This window comes from Danio rerio, chromosome 20 (assembly GCF_052040795.2).
Source record: "Danio rerio strain M-AB ecotype USA chromosome 20, GRCz13ab, whole genome shotgun sequence".
Taxonomy (NCBI): Eukaryota; Metazoa; Chordata; class Actinopteri; order Cypriniformes; family Danionidae; genus Danio; species Danio rerio.
Window position 1 is genome coordinate 54,070,001 of NC_141040.1, and position 12,274 is coordinate 54,082,274.

Genomic DNA, 12,274 nt, shown 5'->3' on the forward strand with positions numbered 1-12,274 from the left:
TAAAATGTTCTTCTATAGAAAGTATTAATTTAGTTTAGCTGGATTTAAAAATGTTTTTAAAAATGTAAACACTGCTTAGGTCAATATTATTATAAAAATATCAATTGTCAATTTTCAGTTGTCCCCAGAACAAACCACTGCTATTCTGCTTGCATAATTAAACTAACTTGCATTGTTAACCTACAGTACATAACCTAGTTAAGCCATTCAATTGCATTATTTGAAATACAGTGCATCTGGAAAGTATAGCGCTTCACTTTTGGCACATTTTTTATGTTACAGCCTTATTTCAAAATGAATTAAATTCATTTATTTCCTCAACACTCTACACACAACACCCCATAATGACAATGAGGAAAAAGAGTGTTTAAAATTGGTGCAACTTATTAAAAATAAAAGAGCTAAAAAATTATTGCATGTACGCAAGTATTACCGCCTTTGCTCAATACTGTGTTGATGCACCTTTGGCAGCGATTTACAGCCTCAAGTCTGTTTAAATATATGATGGCACAAGCTTGGCGCATCTGTCTTTGGGAATTTTTGCCCATTCCTCTTTGCAGTACCTCTCAAGCTCTATCAGGTTGGATGGGAAGCGACGGTGTACAGCCATTTTTAGATCTCTCCAGAGATGTTCAATAGGATTTAGGTCTGGGCTCTGGCTGGGCCACTCAAGGACATTCACCGAGTTGTTGTTAAGCCCCTCCATTGATATTTTGGCGGTGTGCTTTGGGTCATTGTGCTGCTGGAAGATGAACCGTTGCCCCAGTCTGAGGTCAAGAGCACTCTGAACCAGGTCTTCATTCAGGATGTCTCTGTACATTGCTGCATTTATCTTTCCCTCTATCCTGACTAGTCTTTCAGTTCCTGCTACTGAAACACATCCCCACAGCATGATGCTGCCACCACCATGCTTCACTGTAGGGATGCTATTAGCCTGGTGATGAGAGGTGCCTGGCATTCACTCCAAAGTGTTCAATTTGAGTCTCATCAGAGCAGAGAGTTTAGTTTCTTATGGTCTGAGAGTCCTTCAGATGTCTTTTGGCAAATTCTAGCGGGGAGTGTCTTCCGTCTGGCCACTCTACTATACAGGGCTGATTGGTGGATTGCTGCACAGATCGTTGTCCTTCTGTAAGGTTCTCCTCTCTCCACAGAAGAACGCTGGAGCTCAGACAGAGTGACCATCAGGTTATTGATCACCTCTCTGACTATGATCCTTCTCGCCCGATCACTCAGTTTAGATGGCCGGCCAGTTCTGGTTCCAAACAGTGATCTTCTTGCTGTGAGGCGACAGCCACCGTGCCGCCACCAGTTTCTTTTCCTAATTTCAGTTTAAATCTACAATTCTGACTTTAGATCTTCTTTAGCAAATTTTCTGTGACTGTTTTGTATATAATTAAAGAATGACACATGGAAATGAAGTGTCTGCGTACAATCAACATTCAGACGTTCATAAATGACTTCACTGTCCAAACACATTTTAAGATCACAATACTATTGTTCAAAGCAATGAATACCAACTTCATCCTATTTTTATTTTGTATAACCGTGATTGAATCCACTCAGGCTCTTGTCGGCTGTCAGGGGAGTCTGGATTGGAGCCATGAGTGAGTAGAGGTGAAACAGACTGCAGTTTAATATCTGTTCTGTAATGCAATCTCTCTCTCTCTGGTCTGAAATGATGTGTGTCTCTCATGGGTCCTGTAAACACACACCGAACATGACATCCAGCTGCATGTGTTACTATTACCAGTGCTGGGAAACCCCATGTCTGGACACAAAGCCTGTCATTATTTGACTGTAAATCATTAGTACACATATTCTCTAGTCACTGAGCGTGGTGTGAATTATTGTCATTATTAAACTGCTCATGCTGGAGTTATTGATTTGAACAAACCAACTGTACGGTTTTAAAAATGGCGAGGTACTGAGCATGTAACTTTTGAAGTACTCTTTAAATACCATGGTAAATGAATATGGTAGTCCATGTGTGATGGATGGATCAAAAGAAGGATGGATGGATAGATGGATGGATGGATCAAAAGAAGGATGGATGGATGGATCAAAAGAATGATGAATGGATGGGTGGATCAAAAGAACAATGGATGGATGATAAATGGATGGATCAAAAGAGTAATGAATCAAAAGAACAATGGATGGATCAAAATAATAATGGATGGATGATGTATGGATCAAAAGAGCGATGGATGGATGGATGGATGGATGGATGGATGGATCAAAAGAATGATGGATGGATGGGTCAAAAGAATGATGGATAGATGCATGGTTTAAAAGATTGAATGGATGAATGATCGATCAAAAGAATGATGGATGGACCAAGAGAACGATGGATGGATGGATAAAAACTGATGGATGGATGGATCAAAAGAAAAATGGATACATCAAAAGAACGATGGATGGATGGATGGATGGATGGATGGATGGATGGATGGATAAAAAACTGATAGATGGATGGATCAAAAGAAAAACAAATGAATGGATGGATGGATGGATGGATGAATGAAAAGAACAATGGATATATCAAAAAAAGAATGGATGGATGGATGGATAGACGGATGGATGGATCAAACAAACAATGAATAGATGGATGGATCAAAAAAATGGATGCATCAAAAGAACGATGGATGGATGAATATATGGAAAAAAAACTGATGGATAAATGGATCAAAAGGACAATGGATATATCAAAAGAAGGATGGATGGATGGATCAAAAGAACAACAGATGGATGGATAGATGGATGGATCAAAAGAACAATGAATAGATGGATGGATCAAAAAATGGATGCTTCAAAAGAACAATGGATGGATGGATAGATGGATCAAAAAACTGATGGATGGGTCAAAAGAACAACAGATGGGTGGATCAAAAGAACAATGGATGTATCAAAAGAACGATGGATGGATGAATAGATGAAAAAATGATGGATGGATAGATCAAAAGAACAATGGATGGATAAATTGATCAATTAAAAGAACGATGGATGTATCAAAAATGGATGAATGGATCAAAAAACTGATTGATGGATGGATGGATCAAAAGGACAATGGATGTAAAAAAGGCTGGATGGATGGATGGATGGATGAATGGAAGAAAAAAAATGATGGATGGATGAAAAATAAATACAACAAAACACAGAACAAAAATATGACAGAACAAATAAATAGACTGGAAGAGAGATGGATGAAATGCATGTAGACCAAAATATCTACATACAAAACACACTGATCTATATAAAGAACAAAACAAACATTAGATAAGATGAAAATATAATATAAACAAAAAAATGACCGATTAAATGATGTACAGAACAAACTGAAGAGAAAAATAGAGAAAGATGCACTATATGGAAAAAAAAAATATGACAAAAAAGATGATGTATAGACACGATATATAAATATTTGAACAAAAGAAAGATTAAAATAAATACAGAAAAATAATGGACAACATATAATTGACATACTGATATTCATTCAATCTTTTTCCTTCGGTTTATTGTCTTATTCATCAGGCGTCACCACAGCAGAATGAACCGCCAACTATTCAGTCATATGTTTTACACAGCAGACACCCTTGAAGCTGCAACCCAGTACTGGGAAACACCCATTCTCACGTTCACACACACATCCACTATGGCCAATTTAGTTCATTCATTTCACCTATAGCGCATGTGTTTGGACTGTGGGGGAAACCAGAGCACCCGGAGAAAACCCACGCCAACACAGGGAGAACATGCAAACTCCACACAGAAATGCTAAATGGTTCACCCGGGACTCGAACCAGCAACCTTCTTGCTGTGAGGCCACAGTGCTAACCGACACACATAAAGCTTTTATATATTTTAATATTGTATATGTTTTTTTTTTCCAGCTACTGTATCTCTGTCTCCGCATGTTCTCACCATGTTCGCGTGGGTTTCCTCCACAGTCCAAATACCAAAGATAAGTGAATTGAATGAACTAAATTGGCCGTAGTGTTTGAGTGTGTGTGTAAATTTGAGAGTGCGGGTGTTTTTCCAGTACTGGGTTGTGGCTGAAAGAGCATCAGCCACAAAAAAAATAAATAAAATAAAACACATGCCAGAGTGATTGGTGGTTCACTCCACTGTGGCGACCCCTAATAAATCAGGGACAAAGCTGAAGGAGAGCGAGTGAGGCAGTGAAATCTGTCTCCATTGACCATGTGTTGATACGGTGAAGCTTTCTGAAGCAGGTCGCACACCAGAAGCGCCGCGACACAGCGCGTATATGACAGTTTAAAGTATCACAGACCAGACGCGCACATTCGAATGATATTTAACATGAAACTAATCAGATGGCGCTCTGTGGCGCGGCTGAAAAATGAACTGCGTCCTGAGCCATCGCCGGGCGCCACCGACAGCCGCCGACTTGCGGCGCCGGTATGTGTATCCTGATAGAAACCTATGTTTAGAATTCTAAAATACATGGCGCTGCGTGGCTTCTGGTGTGCGACCTGCTTAAGGGTTTTGAGCCTTCAGCTTGAACCGTTTCTCCATGGGTCTGTTTTCAGCCTCTCATCACGTGTCTGCGAGACGTTGAGCTGATGTCACAGATGTGTGTGTGGGGTTTGATTACAGACTGCAGTGTTTCCGGATGTTCTGAACAACAGCCCCAGGCCCATCACAGCAGCTGTGCTCAACTAAACACCTTAAATTTGCCATTTGCCGCATTTTATGTCTTTTCTTGGATTCCAGAGGAGAACACTTCACTTAAAGGGGTGTTCACATGACCGTCATGAAACCTTCTGTAATATTAAGAAGCATGAAGGACGTTTTATGCATGCTCATGACAACTGTCATTAGGGTGCTGTCACACCTGCCTTATTTAGTTCGGTTGAATCGCACTAGAGTTAGGCCCCGTTTACACTAGTGCGTTTTAGTTTTAAAACGGCGTTTTAGACCAAAAACGATCTGAGTCCACACTAGCGTTTCTGAACATATCTCCGTCCACACTACGCCACCAAAAAATGTGTATCATGTGACCATTCGCGCACTCTGTTCTAGTATAAACAGGAAGCATGTGTCCCGCTTGGGATTTGGTTATTGTTAGTCAACAAACGCCGGTTGAACAATGAACGCGATGGCAAAGAAAGCTAGAGAGGTATTTTTGTTGACAGACGACGAGGTCGAGTTGTTACTAAACGTAACAAATGAATAACTGCACAATGGCGCCTAAAACATACAATAGTGCAAGCAACGCTCCCATTTCTATGTCCATGTTGTTTTTTACAGTGAAGGCAGGTCAGTTGTCTTCTGGTAGCGTTAAAGCCATTATTGTTATAGTCATGTGATTGGGGCCTGACGAATAAGGGAAGGATACGCAATGACACAAAAGCCCCAATCAGGTAGTGAATCTTAGCAGCCCCTCCTCCGTTTTCAGATGTCTCCGTTTTCCTTCATCCACACTGAGACAGAGCAGCAGCGGTTTAGATTGAAAACGGCCTGTCCAGCGTTTCCGAAACGCTCCGTTTTCGGCGCGTAGCAAAAACTTAACCGAAGCAAAACTTATGCGTTTTAAAACTAAAAAAACTGTAAACGGGGCCTTAGTTTTCCCCTCTTGATGCGGTTCGTTTGGGCAGGTGTAAATGCAGCAATCGCACTCAAGTGCGCACCAAAAGCTGATTAAAAATAAATAAATAAATAAATAAAAAATACCAAGACCTTCTTGAAGAGGTGGTCTTGGTACGCTTTGAAACAAACACTGAAACAAACCCAACCGCAAAAAGCACCGCGCCTTTTTGGACTAATCCAGCTGCCATAGGCTCATGCGTTGTGCATTATGGGATGTGGAGGAAAAATATTTGCGCTTAACCAGCTGACAGAAAGAGAGGGGAAAACATTACCTGCTGGATCGACGGTAATATTTCCGGAAGATGACCATGTCACAGTTTAGCTAAATGAACTCACGCCTCCTCCTGAAGTGATGTGCCATGTGCCTTCGCCATTTGTAATGCCTTAAAACATTGTTTTCCAGCCGCGCTTCATTCTCGAAATCTATACAGGGGGGGCCATTTATATGGATACACCTTAATAAAATGGGAATGGTTGGTGATATTAACGTCCTGTTTGTGGCACATTAGTATATGTGAGGGGGCAAACTTTTCAAGATGGGTGGTGACCATGGTGGCCATTTTGAAGTCGGCCATCTTGGATCAAATTTTTGTTTTTTCAATAGGAAGAGGTTCATGTGACACATCAAACCTATTGGGAATTTTACAAGAAAATCAATGATGTGCTTGGTTTTAATGCAACTTTGTTATTTCGTGAGTTATTTACAAGTTTCTGATCACTTATAAAATGTGCTGCCCATTGTGTTGGATTGTCAATGCAGCCCTCTTCTCCCACTCTTCACACACTGATAGCAACACGGCAGGAGAAATGCCAGCACAGGCTTCCAGTATCCGTTGTTTCAGGTGCTGCACATCTTGTATCTTCACACCATAGACAGCCAAGATAGTGGGGCCGTTCTTCATCAATGGAAACTTCAAGGTCACTGGATATTGTAAATTGCTCCATGATGATGTGTTTCCCTCTTTATGCACTGAAGCTGGCACCTTCCCTGAGTTTTTCCAGCAAGATTTCCTGAAAAGTGGATTGGTCGTCGTTAGCCAGTTGAATGGCCCCCAAGGTCTCCCGATCTGACCCCCTTAGACTTTTATCTTTGGGGTCATCTGAAGGCAATTGTTTATGGTCAGTGGGGCAACCGAAGCCAGGTACACCTCCCAAAGAAATTATAATTTGAATGACATCTATGCTTATGTTAGTCTACTTTTCCTCATCTTAAGGTCTCTATAATCTTGGACCAGGCCGTATCCTGAGCAGATGCTGTGGTAGTCGTGGGGGAGTGGAGAGAATGAGACTGATTCCTGAAAGACGAGTTTCCGCATTGATCCCATGGGCCAGCCTGAACACCTGCCGGTGACCTACTCAAACCTGCAGCTTCTCCGCGAAGGATGTCCAGTGTTCTCCAGCCTCCGGCGCCTAGACTGCAGCCCTACACAAGAAGTTTGGCCAGAGGAGAATTGGTCATGCCCAACTGAGCCTTGTTTCTCTCCAAGTTTTTTTCCTTCACTTTCGTCCATCAGTGAAGTTTGGTTCCACGACACTGTCGCCACTTGTTTGGGACTTGTGGAGCTGCACATCGATGGATTTGCTCTTCAGTGTTTGACTCTCAGCAGTGATTATTAAACCACACTGAACCAAGCTAAATTGAACTTTGCAAACTGGACTGACACAGTTTCAATCTACTAGATCTTCTATGTTAAGCTGCTTTGATACAATCTGCTTTGCAAAAGCGCTACAGAAATAAAGATGAATTGAATTAAATGGATGTAAATAGTCAGCCATCCTTTAACACATTGATGTTTGACACTGAGATCTTGAGCAAAATGAAAGAGATGAGGACACTGGCTGGTTTATTAGTGTGGTTTGAAGAAGTTTGTCAGTTATAATGTTTGCTGGCATTCGACTCTTTACTACCAATATTTTTATGTTGTCAGTTACAGTCCAAACCCAAAGGCCGTACAGTCTTCATATTGACTTAAAAAAACAAATACATTAAAGCCTGCTCAATAGATTTACACACAATACAAAACATGACCAAGTAACAAAAGAAATCATATCTGACAAGTCCTCTTCCAAGAGAAACCGAGCCACATTTATGTCTGTTTTATAAAAAATAAAACTCATTAAATTACAATAGCGCAGGCATTTTCCTAAATGTACCTGTCAAGGATGTCAGGAGAGCCATCGTGAGTTAACCAGAAGACAGAAACTGGAGCTGGATGCTGAAATGAGGAAAAATCCCAACACTGAAAAGAAACACGTACCGTTTATAGAGGAAAAAGGGCAACTAATGCACGTCCTGTCAACATTATCACTCCTCCGCCTCAAAATCACACTCGTTTGTTTGTATTTGTGCACATTTCAGACCTGATTTCGTCTTGTAAATCTCAAAGCAGACACACGAACATATGAAGGACATCTCCAGGTCACATTTCGTCACTGAATCAAATGGAAATGTGAAATAAAAAATATTGTGCATTAAGATTTGGACATTGTGACATTATTTTCATGACTTTGAAGCACAAAAAATGTAAAAGAAACACTATATTTAAAATGCAAATATCCATATATGTGGCCAATATCTGTTGTACTGAATTATTATGTTATAAAAAGAAAAATAATGAGAATTACAATTCAATTAGGGAGTTATAGTAAATTATAAAAGGCAGAAATGTCACCAAAATCATGACAAATTGCACTTTTTAGACTGTTTTTGCATAATTTATCATCATGCATTAAATGTATTTGTATTATTATAAGAATTTGGGTTTTTAAATGTGCTAGAATTCATGAAATAAACACTGAAGCTGACAAAAAAAAACAGTAATTATGTGAGAATTTGAGTGTTATTCATGCTAAAACTCATCAAAATATTGTCACAAATAACACATTTTATCATTGAAAATGACCTGGACATTTCTTTATCATTTTGAGCTATGAAATCATTTGACCTTAGTAAAATGACACGCAACATACGTGATTTACCCAGCAAGAGGCATTGAATCGCTTATCCCACAAATGTACTAAATAGCTTACAGACATTTTGACTGACATTTTGAGAACGTGTAACAGTTGGATTTTGGTGCTATTCCTATGCTGTTATGTTTAATAATTGTGCTATTCATACTGATGATTAACAAACATGTGATGGTTAGCGACATTAAGTCTCCATCAACCTACAGAACAACACACACATGATGGTTTTGGTGGTTTACGAGGACTCTTCATAGGTGTGATGTATTTTATACTGTAAAAGCTTTCTATATGGCCTTACTCTAAAACCAACCATCACATGAAACCTGTGGTCATTTATGAATCCAAAAAGAATCCCCGTAAATATATATATATATATATATATTTTGTTTACAGTTTTTAACTACAAGAACACAAGGCATATCCTTATTTACCATGTCAACATTTTAATCCCTAGGTCATTGTAAAAAAAGACACTTATTACATGGCCTTACCCTAACCTAACCCAACCTTCATAGGAAACCTGTGGCCAATTTTGAATCCAAAAATACCAGTTAAATATGACTTTTAACAATTTTGAATAACAAGGACACAAGGCATGTCCTTATAAACCACCTCAACATTTTAATTCCTAGGTCACTGTAAAAAACACTTATTTTATGGCCTTACCCTTGCCCTAACCTAAACCCAACCCTCACAGGAAACTCGTGGCCAATTTTTAATCCAAAATACTGGTTAAATATGACTTTTAATGATTTTGAATTACAAGGACACAAGGCATGTCCTTATAAACCACCTCAACATTTTAATTCCTAGGTCATTAAAAAAAAAAAAAAAACACTTATGTTATGGCCTTACCCTAGCCCAGGGATCACCAAACTTGCTCCTGGAGGGCCAGTGTCCTGCAGATTTTAGCTCCAACCTAAATCAAACACACCTAAACAAGCTAATCGAGGTCTTACTAGGTATACTTGAAACACCCAGGCAGGTGTGTTGGGGCAAGTTGGAGCTAAACCCTGCAGGGCACCAGACCTCCAGGAACGAGATTGGTGAACCCCGCTCTAGCCCTAACCCAAACAAAAAACCCTCACAGGAAACTTGTAGCCAATTTTGAATCCAAAAATTCCCATTAAATATGACTTTTTACAATTTTGAATTACAAGGACACAAGGCATGTCCTTATAAACCCCCTCAACATTTTAATTCCTAGGTCACTGCAAAAAACAAAAAAAAAACACTTATTTAATGGCCTTACCCTAGCCCTGACCCAAACCCAATCCTCACAGGAAACTTGTGGCCAATTTTGAATCAAAAAATTCCAATTAAATATGACTTTTAACAAATTTGAACTACAAGGACACAAGGCATGTCCTTATAAACCACCTCAACATTTTAATTCCTAGGTCATCGCACAAAAAGTCTAGGTCATATCACAAAAGCACTTGCCCTAACCTAAATCTAACCTTCACTGAAAACCTGTGGCCAATTTTGAATCCAAAAATACTGGTTAAATATGACTTTTCACGATTTTGAATTACAAGGACACAAAGCTTGTCCTTATAAAACACCTCAACATTTTAAATTTCTAGGTTGTTATAAAAATTGATGTCCTCATAAACCACCAAAACCAGTATACACACCCACACATTCACACACAAACACACAGGTAAAAAAACACAAACATCAGAGCGTCAAAGCAGAGAATATATGCACAGAAAGTAAAAAATAAAAGCATTTAGAGCGATGACAAAATTTTCTCCGTTATTCTCAGATACGTCCTTTAAAAACAGCCTCCGTTAGTTCATCATTTTGCACGTTCCGTCAGTATAACATCGGTTGGATGTCCATTAAAGCGTCCTTGTCTCAGGCGACCCATGAAAAGTGGTGCAAATCAAGCCTGCAGTGGTTGCTGATGAATAACGCATGTTCAAGAACGCCTGACGGTAATCGTTCGTTTCATAATAGTTCTCCCTTGGCTTCAAGGAAGACGAGTTCAAAGTAAAATCCTCCAGTATTTACAAGAAAGCTTTAATTCCCTTCCCGCTCCCAGAGAGAGAGATCGTCCCACGTCCGCCGGATGTCCCCACGCTCCCGCTAAATGAATTTAAAACATTTGGTTTTGTCGTGGGGCAGTCGAGTCTTGAAGAGTACAGAGTCCACTCTGAACTGAGTGTATAACAGCGGCATGTATCCGTAAACTTTTACGAAGAAGTTGATGCACTTGTGACGCTCGTGGAAGTGCGAATCGTCATGCGATAGAGCCTGTGGGCAGCCGGGACAGCGGAAGGTCCAACGGGACGTCACCTGAGAGGGGATACGCCAGAGAAAAGGACACTTTATAAAGGAAATTCAGGCAGTTTCGCACACAATACGTCATGCACATTCAGAAAACTCAGAATATAGTGCATAAGCTGGATGCATTTTTCCTTTAAAACCAATTATAAGTTGAGTCAACTATGATTTTAAAGAAACACTACACTTTTTTTGCAAATAGGCAAATTTTTAAAGTCCACTAGGGTTAAACAGTTGAGTTTTACCACTTTTAAATTAATTCAGTCAATCTCTGGGTGAGTCAGAAACACTTTTAACTTTTAAACACTGTCCTAAAAATACAAGATTTCAGCAACAAGCAATTTTTCTGTCTGCACCAAAAGCGATACACATGACAGAAACATTTAAATAACAAACACTGCACTCTAAACAAAACTGTAAATACATATTAAACCTCTTTAACATTATTAATAGGCAACTGAGTGACTGATGTTGTTGGTTTGCACTGAGGTCACAGTATTGACTTTCATTTACAAACCATCTGCTAGTTATTTTCAAGATCTGAAGTGAACTATCTGCTGCTGCTGCTTTCAATAGTACAGAAATAAATGTATCGTAAAATAGTAATTAAACTCACATTAGGAGCATTTAACACCAAATACAGCCCATGATCAGTACCTGAGGTGATACTTGTCATAGTAATATTTACTGTTGTTTAGCCTTGATGTTGTGATGGTTAGTGAAAAGAAATCCTTTTAACATGGCAAAGACAGTGTCACGTGTTGTTAGGAGATGGTGTTAGCTTAGCATAGATCTTTAAATTAGACCATTAGCATGACGCTCAAAACTGACACAAGATTTTTGATAATTTTCCCATTTAAAGCTAGACACGTCTGTACCATCTTGTACCGTGGGAAACTGAAAAGTCATTATTTAGTAGGGTAATAGGGCTTGAAACTATACTCTTGCTGGAGCAATGGTAATTCACAGCGCCTGAAAATAATCCCTAGCTAGTTAATGTACACTGTGACCATCTGCTTACACAGGGAGTGTGTCCTTATATATATGTATGTATATATGTGTGTGTATGTGTGTGTGTGTACGTGTTTTTGTGACATATCAGGACACAAATCTGTATAAGGACATGGGTATGACACAGGTATTACAAAAAGGAGGTGAAATAGGAGGACATTGGTGATGTCCTCGTTTCTCAAAATGCTTATAAATCCTACAGGATGAGAGAGTAAAGCTGCACACAGTCTCCTGTGATAGTTGGGTTTAGGGGTAGGGTGGGGTGAGGGCAATATAATATACGGTTTGGACCATATAAAATGAATGGAAACCTATGTAATGTCCCCACTTTTCACAAAAACAAACATGTGTGTGTGTGCGTGTGGGCAGCTCGGCGGCGCAGTGGGTATACTGTCTC

At 39.5% G+C, this 12,274-nt stretch overlaps 1 protein-coding gene across 5 annotated transcripts in view; it reads right to left on the reverse strand.

The window, feature by feature from the left end:
* Window positions 1–7,434: 7,434 nt before the first annotated feature.
* The window catches only part of extl3 (exostosin-like glycosyltransferase 3), a 77,408-nt gene continuing 72,568 nt past the window's right edge, over window positions 7,435–12,274 (reverse strand). For 4 of the 5 annotated variants that reach the window (XM_087296656.1, XM_087296657.1, XM_087296658.1 and 1 more), the window contains exon 6: window positions 7,435–10,878. In XM_087296656.1, coding sequence (XP_087152782.1) covers window positions 10,669–10,878 — 210 coding nt within the window. In that variant the 3' untranslated portion in view covers window positions 7,435–10,668. 5 annotated transcript variants of the gene reach the window in all.